Here is a 24,159-nt window from a genome sequence, read left to right as displayed (position 1 = left end):
AAGCAAATGAGATAAACGAAACTGTATCATAAACACTTGCCAGTGGGGTACCCCCACTTCAAGTGCGAAGCCAGGTCTCCCCCTGGCTCAACTACCCCTGCCAGGGAGGGGGAGTGGAGGGGTAAATATGCCGACTTTACGAGGGAGTACGACACTATGAAGGTTAAGGAAAGGCGAGAGATAAGAAATATATGAACAAAACAGATTCAAAACTCATACTAAGCAGTGTTAAGTGTTTATCTTCACTTGATGCTGGATAATACTGGTATGAACAGAGTTCAACACGCTAGGATCATTGTCGTGTTCTGCTGTGTTTAATGATGTTAAAAATGGTACTAAGTACTGACCAGTGTTATAATATTATGATACAATGTTAAATTATGGGACTGAGTTATGTTAATGAACAAGACAGGATCGAATAGTAATGGTAACACTGCATCGAACTGAATGTGAACAATCAAGTGTTACGCTGTGACGGGGCAGGTGTTGAACAGTGTTACGGTGTGACGGGGGAGGTGTTGAACAGTGTTACGGTGTGACGGGGCAGGTGTTGAACAGTGTTACGGTGTGACGGGGCAGGTGTTGAACAGTGTTACGGTGTGACGGGGCAGGTGTTGAACTGTGTTACGCTGTGACGGGGCAGGTGTTGATCAATGTTACGCTGTGACGCAGAGTGACGGAGCGCTAAACAAAATGTTAATGTTAAATTGTATCAAAATGTTGAGCAGATCTGAGCAGAACGATGTTAAATTTTAAGTACATTTGTGTTAAATTGTGTCTGACAACGTTAAATAGAACAAATAATATCCTTCATACTTACATAATGTTAAAAGGTTGTAAACAACATTAAACAACGTTACAAAGTTGTAAACAGTATTAAACAATGTTACAAAGTTGTAAACAACATTAAACAACGTTACAAAGTTGTAAACAGTATTAAACAATGTTACAAAGTTGTAAACAGTATTAAACAATGTTACAAAGTTGTAAACAACATTAAACAACGTTACAAAGTTGTAAACAGTATCAAACAATGTTACAAAGTTGTAAACAGTATCAAAAAATGTTACAAAGTTGTAAAACACTTACAAATGAATTAGTATCAATTGCCAAGTCTCTTTTCGACAGTGAGGTGATTTGTTTGTGGTAGTTGGTGGCAGTTCTCGCAACAATGCGGCAAACTACTTGTTACAATTGCCTAGTAACCGTTAACTACTTGTTACAAGTGCCTGTTAACTGTTAACAGAGGAGCTAATGGTTCTCCCGCCACCTCACTGTTATCCAGAGTACGTCTGGCAGCGGAGCGGAGCGTGACGTACGACGGACGTTATGTGTCGTACTGCCTCCCACCTGATGGTGACCTGGGCGGCTGGCAGTGCGTCTTTCCCACCTGGAGACTGCCAGGTCATGGGTCACCTGTGGATCTGCCTCTCTCCTGCCAGGTCATGGGTCACCTGTGGACCTGCCTCTCTCCTGCCAGGTCATGGGTCATCTGCGGACCTGCCTCTCTCCTGCCAGGTCATGGGTCATCTGTGGACCTGCCTCTCTCCTGCCAGGTCATGGGTCACCTGTGGACCTGCCTCTCTCCTGCCAGGTCATGGGTCACCTGTGGACCTGCCTCTCTCCTGCCAGGTCATGGGTCATCTGTGGACCTGCCTCTCTCCTGCCAGGTCATAGGTCATCTGTGGACCTGCCTCTCTCCTGCCAGGTCATGGGTCATCTGTGGACCTGCCTCTCTCCTGCCAGGTCATAGGTCATCTGTGGACCTATGCGTTACCGTATATCTGACGAATAACTGACAGATAACTAACTCGTGCTGTGTGAATTTTGATAAAAAGAAAAAAGATAATTTCCCAGGAAAGATGAGAATATTGGGTTTGTTTAGGTTCAAACATTTCTCAATATATACAGTTGGTCAGGACAGTTGATACTGTATTTATAATCTTCATTATTAAATCTAATTCGTAAAAATGATATCCGGCTTAAATGTTACTTCTAATTAGTATATATAATTAGTTACTTGGGTTTAATGAGTGTGAAGGTCATTAACAAAAATAATGACAAAAGATGAAGGATTGTATATATGAGTTGTGCTTGTGATACAAGGTCAGGCCCAGGTGTTCATCTTGACCCTCCACCACACACACACCTCTCGTGTGGTTGGGTCGCTGTGGTACACCTTCCTCTGTCATTGTGTGAGCAAGAGACGGCTCGAACAATGTGGTTCATCCAAGCTCACGTAACAAGGGATTGTTATAAGAGATTATTCAGGAAAGTCGCCATATGAAAGGTTAGAACCAAGGGTTTGGGTTGAATTGAAAAGTCGTGTTGATCTTTAAGATGCGGGATAGCGAAGTTGCCCTCAAGTCCACCATCACTAAAAGTGCAAATCAATTATAGGAAGAGACGAAAAACTAAGGATCCGTGGAATTAATCTAATGTTTAAGAGAGTGAAGTATTTTAGGTCTGGAGAGATGATTTCAAGACATAAAACTCTGATATAAGAAGGACTTCAGAGGGACTTATGTTTTATGATGTTTAAAGGAAATTGATAACCTTCAGGGAGAAGGTGTATTTACCTCATATATTGTGTGACATTCTTGTGGTAAAGAGATTATTAATAACATACGTTGCATCGAAAATGGTCAGATGGTTCAGAAAGAACAAAGAAAATGGTATTTTAAATGAATATCGCATCTCGAAACATTCAAAATGTTAATCCGAGCTTAAAAAATGTTATAATTATGAAAACATCATAGAATTTAGAGATTACTTAGGAAGGACTTGACTATATGGACATTTGACCTTCACAATATACGATAACATTAGATCAAGAAGTTCGTGTGATGACCCTGCAGGAGGTTCTGCCTCACGAAGACGTGACACTGAGGTGAGGGTAAGGTCCTGGACAGACGATGTTTTGACTTCGTTATTAACAACACAGCTAAGAGTGTTACGTCATCAGGATTAATGTGACAAGGTATTAGATCTTTTTCCCCAGTATGAAGATGAGGGGATTTACTTCTCAATACACAGGATGTATAAGGATTTCCACAAAATCCTGGAGTAAGGAGGATTACTTATCATATTAGATATATTTTATCTCGATCTTTTTTTAATCTGGTCAGTTTAAGAAATCGGAAATTTTTTTCTCTCACTTTTACCCAGACGAACGCACGTGGGGCTTGGCTGTGGGGGCTTGGCTGTGGGGCTTGGCTGTAGGGCTTGGCTGTGGGGCTTGGCTATGGGGCTTGGCTGTGGAGGGTGTGCTCTGGTGTCAGAATACATTACATGACAAGTAGGGAGGGATACGTGCACACGGGGCCGTTGTTAGTTTGATCCTGACGCTACCAGGCCAAGGTGGGAAAGATACTTCAGGACAAGAAAATACTTCAGTGTAGAACGTAGGGAAGACATTAAGTCCAGCCCGGTCGCTTAGTTTTAAACAGAGGGACATTAACGCAACGAAACCCAAGATGGATGACCCCAGCCATGGCAGCAAACATACACTCCCACATACACACACATGTGCCTCCAGCCCACCACACCTCCCTCCCTCCCTCCCTCCCTCTAGCCTGACTCAGCGTGTGACGTGCGATACGTGCTGGAGGCCCGCCCGTCCAGCGCACCTGCTGCCTGTGTCCTGCCTGAGGGAAGGATGCGACAGCATCCTGTGAGGGAGGAACTCTACATCCTTCCTCCTTCTGCCACTCATAGTCTCTCCCTCTCACTAACCTTGTCTCTATAGCTAAACCTTATACATATATACGTATAAGAGAGGTCATGTAACCTGAGGTCCCCGCCCTTCCTCTGCTGTGGCAAACCCTCCATCAACAGATTTCTCATCAGTTTCCTGAGGAACGTCCCAATGTCTGACCAGAAATATACGTAGACCATATATCTTATACTGCCCCACGGCTGCTGATATACCCATACATCAGTGTAGCAATATAGCTTTTATAGTGTGTGTGTGTGTGTGTGTGTGTGTGTGTGTGTGATCGTTCCCTATCATAGATCAGCAACTTTCTAATGACGCCATCACATATGATGATATCATAACATGACGCAGCGAGTGGCGGGAGACCAGCAGGGATATCTCTCTTCCTCACTGCTAAAGTCACTGGACACAACCACTTCACAGTCACACTCACTGTCTCCACGCTGAACCCGCTCGTCCAGCGACATACGCCTGGGGGTCCTCGCTCGTTACCCCCTACAGCGTCGGACGTAGCAGAATTTACGTCACACATACGACAGATTCAGATGAACGTAGACGGTGATCAATCGGCCATCAACCTTAGCAGAGGGACTCACACTGAGCAGACGCTCGCAGAAAGTGATGGAGAACGACGGAACGACATTTCTCACTGGTATAACTGCTCATCTCTGCCATTATCCTCACCATACCTTCCATGTTGCTGACACAACCTTCCTGCACACCAGTAATATATTTTCCCATCAATATATCATCCCAGCAGTCAGCAGTGATCCCATGCTAAAGATATGGATGAATGATTATGCTTGAGAGTTCTTCATCATGCGTCTGGCAACGTCGTCGGCGTGTGTCTAGAAAGGGGGCAGAAAGGCTCACTTTCTTTATAGCATACATTGCTATATACAGCAATGCTATCTGACACTAAAATCATTGAGTTTCGTTCTAACAGAACATATAATGGCTAGAACATATCATTGAGAAGAACGCCATATGAACGATGATTTCATCTGACGAACATCTTAATTGGGTAATTAGTATTGGGCAGTTATCATCAAACCTCTGCCACTGGCATGTTGACAGTCCAGAGTTTGTTTCAAAAGAGAAACTTTAGATTCACTCACTGTAAAGAGACGCTGCTTCAGATGTGTGAATGAACCACTTCTGGTGATACTGCTTCAGAAGTCTGGCTTCAATAAAACACTGGTCGTACAAGTAGTTTAGAAGCGGAAATGAAGCATTGTTTGAACCAAAGATTTAGAAAAACGAATGAAACATTCTTCGACGTATTTCATTATGACCAATTTTTCCCAAATGAATCAGATTTTTCCTTCATAATAAACTTAATATAGTTTTTCCCTTCATAATGAAGTCAGTTTTGCTTGTAATTTGCAGCATTTGCTGTGGGCCTCAGCCAGGCTTTCCCTCTTAATTAGCTTCATCAGTTTTGTTCGGGGGTTTAGGGAGAACCTGGCTGTGGGGCAGGAAACATTGGCCAAATATTTTATTGAATATTTTCAAAGTTTTTCGTTATGACCAAAATTATTTTGATAAACGAATTATTTGCCGAATGGGTCAGCCTACTATGTTGGGTGAGACCTTGCTATGTTGGGTCATGTTGGGTTATGTTGGATGTGCGTCACACAGGATCACCTAAATTGATACAGAGTTTACACAGGATTTGGAATAAAATGTATAATGAGGAGAGTGGACGTGATACAACTCTCTCTCTCTCTCTCTCTCTCTCTCTCTCTCTCTCTCTCTCTCTCTCTCTCTCTCTCTCTCTCTCTCTCTCTCTCTCTGTGCGAGCGCTACCTCTGTCATCGTAAGTACCCCTCTCTGCAGGTTAGCATGAGAGGTGAATCAGATGCTGTTTGCAGATGATGTGATTTTGTTATCAGACTTCAGAGAGAAACTACAGACGTGAGTGACGGAGTTTGAGAGACAGACAGTAGACCAAAGAAGAGATTAACTGTGAGCAACAGTCAGGTGATGAGGTCCACCTGGTAGGTCAGACGCGGTGGTGTGTGTGTGTGTGTGTGTGTGTGTGTGTGTGTGTGTGTCTGAACAGGGAGGACCATGAGAGTGTGGAGTGCTGTGGGCACCTGGGAGCAGCAGAGGATGAAACCATAGGTGGTGATGGGGTAAGGCCCTGAGTGCACTGAGGAATGTGTGAAGGAGAGGTTGTTGTGTTAGGGCGTAGATCGCTGTGTCTGAAGGTTTAGTGGCGTCTACAGAGTTGTGTGGACGTGAGTCTTGGGCCTGGTGTGGATGAGGAAGGATGAGGTGTGGACGTACTGGAAATGTGATGGGTTAGGTGGGCTGGTCTCGTGATGGTGGTAAGCAAAGTATGAGTGAGGGCGTTGACCAGGGTATGCAGACATGGTTCACACACATGAAAAGGATGAGTGAAGAGAGGTCGACTAAAAGGATCCACGTATCAGAACTGAAGGAATGTGGAGACAATAATGCGCGGAGAGGATAAAGTGAAGGGGCTGTAGGGTATCTGGTTCTGAACATTCAAGAGGGCGAAACGTATACGCAGGATAAAATAATTGGATCATTGTGATATAGTAGGGATGACGTGCTGTCCATCAGTTGAACCAGAGCGTATATAGTATATGCATATATAAAATGGTTCTCATCAGGTCTTCCCTCACTCTTCTCTCTTCCGTGGTGGGCAAATCTAAGGCCTCTAGCTTTTCCTTGTCACTCAGCTCTTAAATCTGGTACCATCTTTGTTACCCTCTTCTGGGCTTTCTCTTTTCTCTTCTTTACGTGCAGTGACCAAACCTGAGACGCAGACTCTACCTTTAGCCTTATGTTGGATGTGAACAGCATCATGAGTATTTCCTTATCCATGAACTTAAATGTAAATACAATTGTAATATTTACCAGCAGAAACTTAATGTCTGTGGAAGTTTGGTGAGATGCGAGAATGGAGTCAACTTCCAAGTCTCTCTCACACACAGGTTCCTGCAGGTTCTCTCCTGCCAGATCACATCAGTAGCGAGGCATTCATCCACTGTGAGCCACCCTCTTTGCTCTACATTTATCAGACCAACTTTGGAGTTTGTTTAGGTTCCCTTGTAAGCTGATGCAATCTCCCTCGCTTACTTCCTTCATCACCTTGGCATCATCCGTAAACATGTTCAGGCAGGATTCTAATTCTTCTGGCAAGTCTTTCACATAGATCAGGAAGACCAGTGGTCCCAGAACCGAACCCAACGGTACGCACTTGCAATTTATTTTGAGAGCTGTTCCTTGACGTGTCTTTTGTATCCTTCCAATAAGATGTCATTTACCATTTTGTATCGGCTTAGATATCCAACTTCTTCACCAGCTTCTGATGTCATTCACTGTCAGATACATTCTGGCAGTCCAAGTACAGACCATCTACTCAGTCGTGTGTTTGGTTTAACAAGAGAACTCACTCTCTCGTAGACATCTGTGAGGTTCGTTACACACGACATTCTTTCCCTGATGCTCTGTTGACTCCCACTTGGGTCGTCACTCTGCACAAGGTCGTTCATTTCCTTTTGGATTATCTTCACCAGCCAGCGCCTCACACACGACGCTGGCCCGGGAGACTTGTCTGTAGATCAGCGGATCCTGTAGGTCATCTACGTCTCGTGATATCACATCTGCGTTCTTCAACCCTCTTGACACTTAACCTTTTCCCATCGACATCTTGACTAGTGTTTCAAGAGTATCTGGAGACATGTTCGTGATATATGATGATGCTTCATGCAGGACCATCACACTTACTATAAGCTCAAGACCCTGCAGTCTTCTATATACGTCGTCATTAGATATTTCAATGCATCCCAAGGCCTTCTCTCCATCCCATCTTCTGTCTGTGTAAATATCTATTTGTATTGTGTGGGAAGGAGTCTTACACTCATGGGAGCCCTATCTATTGTGTATGTGTGTGTGTGTGTGTGTGTGTGTGTGTGTGTGTGTGTGTGTGTGTGTGTGTGTGTGTGTGTGTGTGTCTTCGTCAACATGAACACACGTTACCATTCAGTGTTTGCTAATTTACCTCATATAAAAGTACACAACGCACCTGAGCGACCACTATTATGTCCTCATTGTATTGTGAGGTTACGCTAAGCTGTGCGCCACTCTCCCACCGTCAGCCTCACTCTCGCACACACCTGATCTGAATTGATTATCAGAAAATACAATACCGTGTTACTGAGTCTGGCTGGTGTGTGTGTGTGTGTGTGTGTGTGTGTGTGTGTGTGTGTGTGTGTGTGTGTGTGTGTGTGTAGTGTAATGTTATTTCGTATTTGGACAGTACGGGGGAGGAAGTTCTACCTTCATGAGTTCCTGTGTCTTGAACTTTTTCATGAACCATAATTCTAAACTTTTTTATGTTGTCAGCATTCACAATATTGTCCCATAACTTATTCTCTTCGTTCAATATTCCGATACCATAAAACTATTTATTTACTGCCAACAAGTTTCTTACTTTATTTTTTGATGTGACTTTTAGCTCTTGATATGACCTTTGGCTGTTGATATGACCTTTGGCTGTTGACATGAATTTTGGTTGCTGAAATGACCTTTGGCTGTTGGAGACTTTGTCTGTTCTTTCTCGAGGTCTCTGGAGGGATCTTTCTTCGTCCACGTCGTTAACTTGGTTTACAAACATAAAGACTGAGATAAAGTCCACGTCAGAGTTCTCTTTCTGGTGGTGGGCAAGTTTATGGCCTCTAACCTTCCCCTGCAACTCCGCCTCGTATTTTAGGTATCCATCTTTGCTGTTCTTCTCCTCTGGATCTTCTCTATTCGCTTTCTTTTAAGTGAGGTGATAAATCCTGGACGCATAGTCTAGCTTCCGTCCAATGTAAGTTCTAATTAGCATTTGTAACATCAGTTTACCCACGTACACAACTGCAAGTCTGAGGCCATCCAGGAACACTTTGACCCTTGTCGCTTTTCCTGACGCAGAGGTCCTGCCTCAGTACAATGTCGATCTCCAAGTCTTTTTCTCGTACAGATTCCTGCAGCTTGTTATCTGCCAGAATACACTCTTTTTCAAGTCTTCTTTCACTGTGTTCCATCTTCATTCTTTCATCAGTTTACAACAGAGCTCCAGATACGAACAAAAGTCCACATCGAGGACAGCGAGGAAAGACCTTGATTGAGATGTGAAGTGGATCAATGAAAGGATGGAAGAAGAAAAGATGACAAACATTTTAAGGAAAATCAGAGGAAATGGAAAATGCACCTTTAAAAAGAGTCAGGTCAGTGGAAAGACATTAGAAGGTAGAGAGAGTGCTGAAGCTCCGAGGTGTAAGGAAAGAAACAGACATCACAGTGACCCATTCTTGAGTTGCCAACGGCTGCCAATAACCGCGTGACACTAGTTTGCAGAGTAATCTTTTGTTATTGCTTAGGTTGACCTTTATTAACCAAGTAACATACCAATCCTGAAGTTTAACTAAGTCTCTTTGCAAGATGATGCGATCTTAAACATTCCTTACTTCCCTCACGACCTTGGCATCATCTGCAAATATATACAGGTGGGAACCCAGCCTTTCTGGCACATGTACGGAGATCAAGAAGATCAATGGTTCCTTAGCCAATCCCTGCAACACACCATCATTAATGAACTGCAACTCACTAAGAATAGTCTCCTGTCATGTATTTTCTATTCCTATCCAGAAAGATGGTTTTCAGTCCACCGAGGGAGTCTCCCTCTCATTTCTTCCTGGAAATCCAGGTTCTTTACCAGTCCTTCTACTTAGCACAGTGTCAAATGCTTTCAGACAGCCCACGAACACATGCGTCGTCCACCCATTCGTCTCCATCAGTAACGAAGTTCACAGTTTCATAGAAATCCATTCATAGTCTCTGGTGGACGCGTGATGAGCCAGGTGATCATCTCCCCGGTGATGCGAACACTACATACTGTACTAGTCAGTACATCACTACTGGAACCCCAGGTTCTCCTCCCTTAATGTTGGCACGACCTACGCTCTCGTGCCCTCTCCCCCTCCCCCTCGACATTACGGCCTCTTCTAAAGGATTTTTTTAACATTTCAACCTTGACAGAGAGAGAGAGAGAGAGAGAGAGAGAGAGAGAGAGAGAGAGAGAGAGAGAGAGAGAGAGAGTACTACATGTGTGCTACAGGGAGAGGGTTTTGCACTGGTGTTGCCCCGACTATAAAGCTTGTATATTTGTATCATGACTTTACTGGGGATAGGGGATTAAGAATACTTCCCACGTATTCCCTGCGTGTCGTAGAAGGCGACTAAAAGGGGAGGGAGCGGGGGGCTGGAAATCCTCCCCTCTCGTTTTTTTTTTAATTTTCCAAAAGAAGGAACAGAGGGGGCCAGGTGAGGATATTCCAAAAAAGGCCCAGTCCTCTGTTCTTAACGCTACCTCGCTAGCGCGGGAAATGGCGAATAGTTTAAAAGAAAAAGAAAGAAAGACTTTACTCATATACATACACACACACACACACACACACACACACACTCATTCTAAGCCGGGTACCCATTTACCGACCGGCCCCGAAGGGAGGATGAACACCTGGGTCTGGTGTGGGTTGATAGCCGCACCCAGGATTCGAACCCATGCGAACCCGATCCTGTGTGGGCCGGTGATGGTTCATGGTCAGTCATGCAATCCACGGAGACCCGTCATGTGTGTGCATGAACAGAGACGCATCACACACTCGATATTCTGATGAGTTTGGAAAATATCAAACATTCTCACCAATATTCAGATCCAATATTCTGGACCAGTCACTAGACAACCCACAATATCTAAACATCCATCTTTTCTCCCGAATATTCACATGACTAGTCTTACGTCATGATTCACATGACTAGTCTTACGTCATGATTCACATGACTAGTCTTACGTCATGATTCACATGACTTGTCTTACGTCATGATTCACATGACTAATCTTACGTCATGATTCACATGACTTGTCTTACGTCACGATTCACATGACTAGTCTTACGTCATGATTCACATGACTTGTCTTACGTCATGATTCACATGACTAGTCTTACGTCATGATTCACATGACTAGTCTTACGTCATGATTCACATGACTTGTCTTACGTCATGATTCACATGACTAATCTTACGTCATGATTCACATGACTAATCTTACGTCATGATTCACATGACTAGTCTTACGTCATGATTCAAATGACTAGTCTTACGTCACGATTCACATGACTAGTCTTACGTCATGATTCACATGACTTGTCTTACGTCATGATTCACATGACTAGTCTTACGTCATGATTCACATGACTTGTCTTACGTCATGATTCACATGACTTGTCTTACGTCATGATTCACATGACTTGTCTTACGTCATGATTCACATGACTTGTCTTACGTCATGATTCACATGACTAGTCTTACATTCATCATTCACTACGTCTGACGTCATCCCAGACACCGCCGGGCACAGACCTGCGGCCTCAGTAGACTCGACAGAGCGATGCCGCAACTTCCCTTGATGCGGTTGCGGCACCTGGGCAAGCGGGAGGAAATGGCTCGGTCCTGGGGGGAGTGGGGGGGCTCTCTGGGGCACGAGACAGAAACATACCCCCCCACTGTGATCCCGGGGGGGGGGGGGGGCTTGCTCGCTCCCTCTGTGTACGTTGGCAGGTATGACTGTTGGCTTATGTATGGAGTTATATATGAATATACCATACATGTAGGTGTGTGAGTGTATATATATATATATATATATATATATATATATATATATATATATATATATATATATATATATATATATATATATATATATATATATATATATATATATATATATATATCCACGGGTAAATGAAACACGATAAGTTGCCAAGTGCACTTTCGTGTAATAATCACATTATTAGGGGAGACACAAGAGAGAAATATAACTGCTATATACAACGAAGAGACTTAGCTAGGACGCCACTTGGTAAACAAATGACTGACTCAGTACAACAGTTATTAATTCGTCACTACAGTCACAGTTGTACACTTTCTTATGTTTATAAAGTCAGACTCAAAGGTCCAGCCAGAGCCAAGAGTTCGATTGCACTTTAATGTTACTGAAATATTAATACACAACATTTTATCAATAGGTAAGTTGGTATTGATCAAAGTTGTAACAGCGGAACATAAAGTCTTATACCTGATTATGTTCATTTGAGGTCAAGTTCAAAGGTCAAGGTCAAAACCTTGTGTGTAACATGACTGCCCGTAAATGTTTGTGTCTATGGTATCCCATGACTGATGCAAACCCAACTCACAACATGTGTACAACCTGTTGTGTTGTACACAGTTCTCAGGTCTTTGGAGGTCACAAGCCACTGTACGTTCCACTGCTGACAGATGACATGTACACAGTATTGTGAGAGAGAGAGAGAACGCGTTGAAGTGGATCAAATCTAAACATCATATCCATACAGACCTTCACCTCCCAGCAGCCAACCCCAGCACAGGCCCACCCCACCTCACAACAGCCGCCCCCAACCCCCCCTGACACATATAACCCTGAGTGGGTTGTAACCCCGGCTCTCCTCCAGGATATTGGCTGTCATGTGTGTTGGTTGCCAACATAACCCAGGGCTCCGTCCTTCAGTATGAGGGATTGCTTCTCTTCCATCACCATCACTCCATCTCCTCCCTCGCCATCATCGGGAGCGTACCCCCTCCCCCCCTCCATCACCCACGACCCTCCATCATTCTAGACTCCATCATTCTAAGCTCTACATCCCTCACAATAAACTCCCAAGACAGAGATATCTACGCCTCTCCACACAGGCGTATGGCGCAAGGACTCCGTGTGTGTGTGTGTGTGTGTGTGTGTGTGTGTGTGTGTGTGTGTGTGTGTGTGTGTGTGTGTGTGTCAAGTGACACCTGACACCGAGGCCGTGTCGTGCGTGGCAGACGACGTCTAGTCCTCCACTCCTCCCTCGCTAACGACTCCTGAGTTGCAACTTGTAATATGCACTTCAGCCGCTCGCCCAACACTCACACTCCCAGCGAAGTCTTCGAGTTTTCCAGACATACATGCGTTATCTCTCTCTCTCTCTCTCTCTCTCTCTCTCTCTCTCTCTCTCTCTCTCTCTCTCTCTCTCTCTCTCTCTCTCTCTCTCTCTTGGTCCTGCTCGAGTTAGTCACTCACGTGTCAGCCACTTCGGTGAGGTCCACCACTGGATCTCACAGCCCTCCCTCCCTCCCTCCTCCCTCCCTCCACAGACCACTCCCATTAGGCCACTCCACTAGGACCAATAGTCCTCCCTCCCTCCGTCCGTCCGTCCCTCCCTCCCTCCATTAACCCATTAGGCCACTCCACTGGTTCCCATAGCCGCCCTTCCCTACAGACCCCCAGCTCCTCTCCGTCTACCATCTCGTGCTCTTGGCCTTAACATTAGCCACGTATAACCTGTGTCTCTGTACCAGGCCTGTCTGTGCTGCAGACGGCCAGGGTAAACACCTCCTCCAGTGGCTCCACATCTTCGTCCACCTCCCGCGCAGGTCGGGCCTCACTCACGTCTGTAGTGCATCCCGCCCGTTGTGTGGGGCTGTGTACAGTGGCACGGTTCGTGTGGTTTATTCAGTAGGAGTCCAGACCCGCCAGGTCCGCTCGCCGCTCTGGAGACCTGCCATTACCAGGTCCGTCCAGGGAAGGCTTCTGGGGACCTGCCATCATCAGGTCCATCCAGGTCCCTGGGGACCTGCCAGTTTGCCATGTCCTCTGCCACCTTGTATCACTCACCTGGTGACCCATCGGTTCAGCTACTCACTGACTCATGAGGTGATCTCCTCACTCAGGGAGTCGTTCATAAACGTCACTGTACACATTGCCATCCAGTGGGCTCTCGATATTCCTCATACACTCACAGTATGAGGTTCTCATGCAGAGCAATACAAGGCCCTCGTGTGCTCATCAATATGAGGTCTTCTTCATACCCTCACCTACATGGAACCCTCATACCCTCAAAAATTGAGGCCCTCATATCTTCACTAATATGAGGGCCTCATGGTCTCGCCAATATGAACCCACATATTTTCATCAATATGTGGCCTTCATACTTTCATTAATATGAGACCCTCACATCATCACCAATATAAGGCCCTCATACCATCACCAATATGAGACCCTCATACCATCATTAATATGAGGCCCTCATACCATCACCAATATGAGGCCCTCACACCATCACAAATATGAGGCCCTGATACACACGATATAAGATTTCATTCTTTCTTACTGAACCTGAGATTGATGTTTGCCAACACGGAGTGAGACCTTTGAAACATTCCTCTCATATTTCCCCGCCATCGTTGGCATCTGGCAACACTTTAACAGTCTCATCTCCTGTCCTCCGTTTTCTCCCAGAACTCCGTTTTCTCCCGGAACTCTGCCTCTCCTCGAAGCCTTTATCGTCTTATAAAACACTGGAATAAACATTTCTCCATGACCTCTGCGGCTCTGTGAAGCAGAGACGGCAGGCTTCCGTCTTCCTCCTCTGCTCTGCTTGGTATCTGGAGTTCATTTTGTTTGTTTATCTTTTGGTGCCTTCCCTCCCCCCCCCCCCCTGCCACCCTCGGACGTGACCCCTGCTGACCCTCTGGGCCAGGGTCAACGCTGCTCATGGCTGCACCTCCGCCGTGTTTAGCTGTCCTGTAAACGGGTTCTTAAGATTCCATTTGGATGGCTCATCACTGCTTCTTACATAGCAAGACTCTTTGTACTCTCTCTCTCTCTCTCTCTCTCTCTCTCTCTCTCTCTCTCTCTCTCTCTCTCTCTCTCTCTCTCTCTCTCTCTCTCTCTCTCTCTCTCTCTGCTGTGCCTCTAATGCAAGAAAGTAATTGATAATCAAACTCATAAACACGAGCGACCTCCACCCAGGCCCCTCCAAGCCTCCAGCCAATACGTTACGTACCAGCTCTCACGTACAGGTGGCCATCACCTTACGTACCAGCTCTCACGTACAGATGGTCATCACCTTACGTACCAGCTCTCACGTACAGATGGCCATCACCTTACGTACCAGCTCTCACGTACAGATGGTCATCACCTTACGTACCAGCTCTCACGTACAGATGGTCATCACCTTACGTACCAGCTCTCACGTACAGATGGTCATCACCTTACGTACCAGCTCTCACGTACAGATGGTCATCACCTTACGTACCAGCTCTCACGTACAGGTGGTCATCACCTTACGTACCAGCTCTCACGTACAGATGGCCATCACCTTACGTACCAGCTCTCACGTACAGATGGCCATCACCTTACGTACCAGCTCCCACGCACAGATGGTCATCACCTTACGTACCAGCTCTCACGTACAGATGGCTTGGGAAGCATCAGCCACAATTCAGCCCGCCAGACGTACACATCAGGGGGGGTAGGGGGGGCACAAGCCATCATGCTTAGGAAATGGCGTCATGCACATAAAGGAAAACTGATGCATGGGTCGATAGATAGAGAGATTGACAGATAGATTGATAGATGTGAGTGATTGAATGTGAGGGGTGCCATGAATGAGGCGCGTGGGTGAGAGGTAAATATATGTATATAGTAAGAAATGATCGAAGCCTGCGTTGTAGTTGTATTGAGAGCAAGGATAACATACACACCATATTGATCACCAATGTGTAGGCTGGAGACTGTGGGGTGCAAGTTATATATATATATATATATATATATATATATATATATATATATATATATATATATATATATATATATATATATATATATATATATATATATATATATATATATATATATATATATATATATATATATATATATATATATATATATATATATTTATAATACTTTGTACATAAAATATACTTGCTGCCTTCATTCATTCTCGTCACCACCCCCCCCCCCCCACATGAAATGACAACCCCCTCCCCCCGCATGCGCGCGAGGCAGCGCTAAGAAAAGACAACAAAGGCCACATTCGTTCACACCCAGTCTCCAGCTGTCATGTATAATGCACCGAAACCACAGCTCCCTTTCCACATCCAGGCCCCACAAAACTTTCCTTGGTTTACCCCAGACGCTTCACATGCCCTGGTTCAATCCATTGAAAGCGCGTCGACCCCGGTACACCACATCGTTCCAAGTCACTCTATTCCTTGAACGCCTTTCACCATCCTGCATGTTCAGGCCCCGGTCGCTCAAAATCTTTTTCACTCCATCCTTCCACCTCCAGTTTGGTCTCCCACTTCTCCTCGTTCCCTCCACCTCTGACACATATATCCTCTTGGTCAATCTTTCCTCACTCATTCTCTCAATGTGACCAAACCATTTCAATACACCCTCTTTTGCTCTCTCAACCACACTCTTTTTATTTCCACACATCTCTCTTACCCTTACATTACTTACTCGATCAAACCACCTCACACTACACATTGTCCTCAAACATCTCATTTCCAACACATCCACCCTCCTCCGCACAACTATCTATAGCCCACGCCTCGCAACCATATAACATTGTTGGAACCACTATACCTCCCTACCAGCTGCACCTCCCTACCAGCTGCACCATCCTACCAGCTGCACCTCCCTACCAGCTGCACCATCCATAATAAGCTTATTTTTCTCTACATTTTCCCTTGATCTTTCTTAAGTCATTTGCTCGTTTTCATTTGACAAGCAGCGACGTCGTGCTCAAGGGTCGTACCCACGTGTCAAGGGATCGTACCCTCGTGTCAAGGGTCGTACCCTCGTGTCAAGGGTCGTACCCACGTGTCAAGGGATCGTACCCTCGTATCAAGGGATCGTACCCTCGTGTCAAGGGTCGTACCCACGTGTCAAGGGTTGTGCCCTCGTGTCAAGGGATCGTACCCTCGTGTCAAGGGTCGTACCCTCGTGTCAAGGGTCGTACCCTCGTGTCAAGGGATCGTACCCTCGTGTCAAGGGTTGTGCCCTCGTGTCAAGGGTCGTACCCACGTGTCAAGGGTCGTGCCTTAGCGTCAAGGGTCGTACCCTCGTGTCAAGGGTCGTACCCACGTGTCAAGGATCGTACCCACGTGTCAAGGGTCGTACCTTCGTGTCAAGGGTCGTACCCTCGTATCAAGGGATCGTACCCTCGTGTCAAGGGTCGTGCCCTAGCGTCAAGGGTCGTACCCACGTGTCAAGGGATCGTACCTTCGTGTCAAGGGTCGTACCCACGTGTCAAGGGTTGTGCCCTCGTGTCAAGGGTCGTACCCACGTGTCAAGGGTCGTGCCCTAGCGTCAAGGGTCGTACCCTCGTGTCAAGGGTCGTACCGCCTTACTCGAGTCGTACTCAAGTCCTCAAGTGCCGTACCGTTGTTCCTGAGGGTCGTCCCGTCGTGCATAAGGGTCGTTACCGCCTCTCATAACACGACCTGTGGACATGTTTACACTACTGATCCTTAACTTCTCAAACTTTATTTCCCCTCTCCCCCACATTCTCCTCTCTCCCCACCTTCTCCCCCCTCCCGCACCCTCTCCCCTCTCCCCACCTTCTCCCCTCTCCCCACCTTCTTCCCTCTTCCCCACCTTCCCCCGCCCTCCGCCTTCCTCCCCAGCCTTTTCCGTCCGTCGTTGGCAGACTTGTGGAACCATCATTAAGACCAGGTAATTAATCATATAGATGATCACCACCACCAGATCCCCAGCCTGGTTCTGGATGAATTCCTTCCTGTGTGATGAATGTGTTTGATGTAGGATATGATCAACACTAACCATGAACCTGGAGCAGGTGAGGTGAAGTTTAGATTGGCACAAAGTATTTCATAAAGTTTCGCATCTAAGGATACCACCAAAGGTCAGGTCACGTGGTATAGATGGAGTCGTACATCGATACCAGGAAGTTGCTTGGCTGACTGCCAGTAAATAAGAGAATCTGTGGTTATTAATGGTGAAGTCTCAGAATGTTTACACGTAACAAGTGGTGTGCCTCAGGGATCAGTCTTAGAACCGAGTCTCTTTATCATATATATATATATATATATATATATATATATATATATATATATATATATATATATATATATAATATATATATATATATATTCTTTTATCATACTTAGTCGCTGTCTCCCGCATTATCGAGATAGCGCAAGGAAACAGACGAAGGAATGGCCTAATCCACCCACATATACATTCATATACATAAACGTCCACACACGCTCAAACACGTAACTATACATTTCAACCAATGCATACATGTACATACACAGACATATACATATATCCACGTGTACACATCCACGCTTGCTGCCTTCATCCATTCCCGTTGCCACCCCGCCGCATATGAAATGGCATCCCCCTCCCCTCACGCACGCGCAAGGTAGCGCTAGGAAAAGAGGAAAAAAGGCCACAGCTCCCTTTCCACATCCAGGCCCCACAAAACTTTCCATGGTTTACCCCAGAGGCTTCACATGCCCTGGGTCAATCCATTGAGAGCACGTCGACTCCGGTATATCACATCGTTCCAATTCACTCTTTCCCTCACCACACTGATCCCTCACCACACTGATCCCTCACTATACTGGTCCCTCACTACACTGGTCCCTTACTACACTGATCCCTCACTACACTGATATCTCGTGCTGATCTTTTCCACTATAACACTGAGCCTCCAGATAACCCAGTGTTCTCATGTTCTTTGCTATCCTTTGTCTTCTCCCCGGCACCTTACCTTCTCCCCGGCACATCCCCTTCTCCCCGGCACCTCTCCTCTCCCCGGCATCTTGCCTTCTTACCCACATATTTATCCCTCAAGCATCTAGGATGACCTACAGATCCTGTCACGTGACGCGACACGCCTCCACCCCACCTTGTAATATGACCTGACACTGCCAACCCACCCACTCACAGCCAACACATCATGCATGCTAACCTTTTTGCTCCTCTCTTACCACAAGTCTTGCCTACCTCCTCCCTTCTCTGTGTCTGTCTCATATCTATAACCCCTAAGTCATCCCTGCGTCTGTACCACGTGTATGTATGACCTCCTTGACTTGGACCTACATGCCGGGGACACTGAAACTCCCAGGCCACACTCCCCCACCTCGCTCCTCTGGGACCCATGTCTACATCCCACTATCCATCCTGCATCTCTCTCCCTCCACGTGTGTCCTGAGCCACTCCTTCCCCCGCCCCTCCTCAGGAAGGGTTAGGTCGGGTCTTCTGTTTGATTAACGTTAAGTTTTCCGGTAATTTAACCCGAGGTTTTTCCCAGTGGTTCCCAACCCTTCCTCTCTCTCTCTCTCTCTCTCTCTCTCTCTCTCTCTCTCTCTCTCTCTCTCTCTCTCTCTCTCTCTCTCTCTCTCTCTCTCTCTCAGCTCGGGGTTAACATTGTCAGGATTGGCGACCTTAGATAACTTACACGTTGTAAAAAATCATTTGACGTGACAGATTTCTCTTCTCCAGCAAAATATTTACAGTGTATGTATGGACAGAATGAGAGAAGATATGTTCACAAAGAGGATATATGTGTCAGAAGTGGAAGGAACAAGAAGAACAAATTGGAAGGATGGAAGTAAGATTTTGAGCTATCGGGGCCTGAACATGCAGGAGGGTGAAAGGCGTGCACGGGAAAGAGCGAATTGGAACGATGTGCTATACTAGGTAGACGTGTTGTCAACTGAACTGAACCAGAGCATGTGAAGCGGTCGGGCAAATCGTGGGAAGGTGTGTGGGGCCTGGATGTGGGAATGGAATTGTAGTTTCGGTGCATTACACAGGTGGAGAATGAGTCTGAGCGAATGTGTCCTCTCTCCGTCTGTTCCTGGCGCTACCTCGCTAACACAGGAAAGGGCGAACAAGTGTGAAAGACAAAAGATATTATGCATGTATATTATTTTTCATACGTGGTCGCCATTTCCTGCATAAGCGAGGCAGCGTCAAGAACAGATGACTGAGCCTTAGAGGGATAAACCTTTATCCAGCCCTCTCTTTCTCTTTTTTTTTTTTTTCCTTTTTTGGAAAGTAAAACAGGAGGAGAGGATTTCCAGCCCCACGCTCCCACTCGTTTTAGTCGCCTTCTGCGACACGCAGGGAATACGTGGCAAGTATTCTTTCTATTATACCCATTATATATGATCAGAAATAACATAGATAAAGAGCGCACGTTTCCTACCGCAAGTAAAAGTTACTCAAAATCTGGTATGTTCCAGTTTTCTGTGACAGTAACTTGGGTCATGATCGCCACACCACACCACAGGCAGCTGCAGGCAGGCCACTTCCCTCGCCGTCATAGTGTACCTTCTGTGAAGAATGTTATGTTAAGGTCAGGGTGTCTGGCGGCGCCAACCCTGTGTGGCTGGCAAGGACAGAGACCTCAGCGTGCGGGTCGGTCCTCACCATCCCGCCCCGTGCAACTCACGTTACCAACGTTATGTGGCTGTTCGCCCCACTGCCTCAAGAGGCAGTCGAAGTACCTGGAAAGGTGCAGATTACCAGAGACAGAGAGGGGAAGGCGGTCTCGCCCCGTCCACATGATCTACATGGAACAGCAAAATTAGGACATCGAAGTTGGCCAGGGTTCAACAACCTCGAGACGGCATGTCGAGGGACTCACCTTTAGTCAGATGAGTGTGGTTCCTGATGGCTCGCTCGGCGTTCTTCCTGGCGATGAAGAACCACTCGGAGGTATTGGAGAGGTACTTGTATTCCACGGCCAGGTCCTTCACCAGGATGGTGCCTTCGGGCAGCCTGTAGGCGAAGGGGCAGAAGAGGATGTAGTCCTCGTACTCGTACTTGTCGTAGCAGTTGCCGGCAGCGAAGATGTCCTCGTCCAGCTCCACCATGGTGAGGACCTCTGCGTGCAGCAGGTATTCCGACGCCAGCACCTGCGCCGCCGAGTATTTCCAGAGGCGAGTGTACAGGTTGGCGCGGTTCACAGCGATCTCGCCCTCCAGGCGGAAACGCTCTTGGGCGTAGCGGTCAACCACACCCTCGCCCAGGTTGAAGTCGGTGCCCTTGGTGCAGTTCTCTCCCAGCAGGTGTTGCGACTCCACTATCCTCAGGAACTTGGTCACTACATCCACGTCCGCCTCACTCCCCTGCTTCTTTTCTTGCTCTGGCGCCGACTCCTCCTCCTCCTCCGTAGCGCTGGCCTCGCCCGTCGGGACGAGGTCTCCCGTCGCGCGGAATTTGTTCTCCAGGTTGGGCGCCCCCGAGGAGGACCAAGGGAAGGCTGTCGGGGTCGACCCCAGAAACTCATCCGCCATGATGTCCGCGTCTGGCTGCTGCAGTTCCCCGGCCTCGGATTCCCAGGTGATCTGGAAGTCCGCGGCGCCCGGCCCCTCGGAGATGCGACGCTGCTCGCCTTCATGGTCGCTGACGTGCGATCGAGGTCGCATTTTGGGAGATTTTCTCGTCCGGACGAAGTTCCTCCTCGACTTGCGGTGTCGTATGCTGGAGTGTTGCAGACGCTTCTCCAAGATAGACATCGCTGGGCCGGTTGGATCCGGTAGAAGGGCCTCAGGGTCGTCGTGATCGACTCCCTCTAACACCTCCTCCTCCTGCAGAAGGTAGTCATCACTCTCAGTCGACCTTCGACCTATCCACTGCAAGCCTCTGTTCGACGACGATGACCGCGAATCCTTCCCCGGATTTATCCGGAATGTCGACCTCGCAGGATTCTCCGTTCGTTGTCCCTCATGACTGGCGTCTGGCTCATGACGGAAGTCTCGATCTTCGTCAGGCAGGTCCTCAGGCACTAGGCTCTCACGCAGGCCACTCTCCAGCCCAACAGGATTCTTCATAGTCACGTTAGTTGAGGGATTATTGACTGAAGTGTCGCTGTGAGCACCAGTTGCGTCGTTCGAAAGGACGCTGTCGGCAATTGCGACATAACTTTCGAGATATGTTCCTAGAGGAGCTGGAGTAGACGGGAGAGGACTGTGGTCACTGGACACAGCGGCTGGTCCTCTCCGGTCTCCCGTGATAGAGAGAGGTGCGGTGGACAGCCTCCTCATGGGCTTGATGAACAATGTATAGGAAGGACGAGCCACATTGTTCTGGCGTCCCAGCGCCACATCCTCCTTAGCAGCGCTTCCTGACGGGGGCGCCTCCGACCCCTCCACCCCCGCCAGCAGGAGACCTACCACCACCACCGCCGCCGCTTGCAGGAGGACCAAGGAGGACGAGGAGGAAGGCGCCCCGAGGAGGCCAAGCATCGTCGCCGGCGTCGCTACTGAAGGACCCGCTTCATCTGTGACGATCAGGGGCGTCTGTCATGTCATCATGGCTCGGGTGGCCAGTGGTCCCGGCCGCCCGCCCGCCCGCCCGCCCTCGGGGACAGGTGTCGCACCCACCCAGACGCCTCCTGAGGACAGGTGTCGTGGCCACACCTGGGACAGAGGTGTCGCACCTGCCTGACCGTTCACTCCAACACACCTGTGATGCTACACACCTCTTCACTTGCTCTACACCTGCGCTTCACACCTGAGCGGTCATGCATCTGTCCTGTTCCACTTCTGGCCGACTACCACGTGTTTCACCCCTGGGGCATTAGCCACGTGTTCTACCCCGGGGAGGGGGGGGCGTAATTCATCCACCCCGTTTAACTTTTGAACTCTTGAACATCAGTTTAACATCATTCTTGAACGAATAGGCACATGTGCGCTGATCTGTACACCTGCAGTACTTCACACCTGGGCTGTTGGTCACCTGTTATGTTTCCTGTCTTCTTACACATGTATCCTGCTACATACACACACACACACACACACACCTCTTGTGTTCTAGAGTTAATACTCAGTACGTTTGCTTCTGTTCATCTGTTCATCTTGTGGTATTTTGAACATGTGTAGCGTCTTTCATTGCATCTGTTCCACACTTGTTCCGTCGCGCACTTGTGTTGTTTCACATCTAAGACGCTGAACACCTGTTGTCCAAAGTGATTAACATCTGCTTCGGTAAACACTTCGTTTGATCTCACTTTTCTCTCAAGCATGTGTATTACTGTGTCCTCTCCTACACCTGTCTCACACGTGTCCCCTCCTACACCTGTCATGTGTACCACACGCGTCCCCTCCTACACCTGTCATGTGCCCTAAACGTGTCTTCTACACCTGTTTTGTGTCCCACACGTCCCCTACACCTGCCATTTGTCACACACGTGTCTCCTACACCTGCAATGTGGTCTGCCGTGTGTAATATACTCTCTTCATACCCCACCCGCCCTGGTAAGGCTGACACTCAGCGCCGGGAGGGCCGGCGTCAGCACCCATAGAACGTCAGCATTGTAGTACCGGCGTCAGCACACACAGAGTCATCACCACGGAGTCGGTGTCAGCATACAGAGAATGTCAGCACCAGGAGGTTACCCTCACACCCGCCACGGTGACCAGCGTCAGCACTCATAGCATGTCAGCACCGGGAGCTCAGTGTCAGCACCGGGAGGCCAGTGTCAGCACCCACAGGACGTCACCCCAAGAGGTCAGCGTAAACACCCACAAGGCGTCAGCTCCGATAGGTCAATATCAACACCCACAAGACGTCAGCCGGGGAGGCCAGTGTCAGCACCAACAGGATACCGAGTTATCAGCGTCGGTATCTACACCATGTCAGCTACAGTATGCCAGCGTCAGCACTGGAGACTAGCGTCAGCCTCCACAGGATATCATCGCTGGGAGGCCGGTGTCAGCACCCACATGGTGTCAGAATCGGGGGACCAGCGTCAGCACCCTCTGTTGACGTCAGCATCAGTAGCCACAGGGCCAGTGTCAGCAAGCACAGGACGTCAGCAGCGGGAGGATAGCGTCAGCACAGCACCAACAAGTCAGCACATGGTCCAGGTCACCAGTCTATCAGCGCGAGTGTCAGCCTTGCACAGAACGCCTGACACTCCCCCCCGGGCATCAGCCTCCTGCTGACGCCACTCCTCCTCACTCGCTAAATGGCGACCAAATACAAATGTACAAGAATAATGCAGCAGGAAAATGTTGTTAATAATATTTATCTTTTTTGTTGTATTTTTCTGAGATATGAAAGATAAGCGCGAGAGATAACCTTCTGCCAGAAGTGACCTGGAGCGAGGGAAAATTTTTTCCAGAGATGATGTTTAGTCCTTCAACAGGTGAGAGAGAGAGAGTGAGTGTGAGAGTGAGAGAGAGGTGTTATAGCTCTCTATCTCCTGTGTTTACCGCACACGACCCACGTCCACACCGACCCCAGGACGCGCTCTCGCTTCTATTTATACCCGGCTGCCGGCACCGCTGGAGAAGTTATCGTACTGGTGTTCCTGAGGAAAAGATTCGTCTTTGATTAGGATCTGAGATTGTGAAGCGGCGTTAATAGTGTGGTTAACGGTGACCCAAAACGACCAGAGGCCTCAGTCTGGCTCGTTCGCGCACACAGGAGGGACCACATGGCCTGACGAGGACATGTGAAGCTGCAACGTCAAGAAGGAAGATAATAATGTAAGATAAAGATAAGAAATTGTAAGGCAGGAGGAACTGAT

General features: G+C 47.6%; 1 protein-coding gene across 1 annotated transcript in view; it reads right to left on the bottom strand.

Annotated features, from left to right (window-relative positions):
• The window catches only part of LOC139746433 (uncharacterized), a 410,448-nt gene extending 386,598 nt beyond the window's left edge, over window positions 1-23,850 (bottom strand). The window contains exons 1-2 of the mRNA XM_071657684.1: window positions 23,709-23,850; window positions 20,269-22,581 (exon numbers count right to left, since the gene is read on the bottom strand). Of these exons, the coding sequence (XP_071513785.1) occupies window positions 20,269-21,871 (1,603 nt within the window). The 5' untranslated portion in view covers window positions 21,872-22,581; window positions 23,709-23,850. The remainder of the gene's footprint in view (window positions 1-20,268; window positions 22,582-23,708) is intronic.
• Window positions 23,851-24,159: the final 309 nt, after the last annotated feature.

Source organism: Panulirus ornatus, chromosome 65 (genome assembly GCF_036320965.1).
Source record: "Panulirus ornatus isolate Po-2019 chromosome 65, ASM3632096v1, whole genome shotgun sequence".
NCBI lineage: Eukaryota > Metazoa > Arthropoda > Malacostraca > Decapoda > Palinuridae > Panulirus > Panulirus ornatus.
The sequence above is the reverse complement of the archived record's forward strand: the minus strand, read 5'-3'. Positions and strand labels throughout refer to the sequence as shown.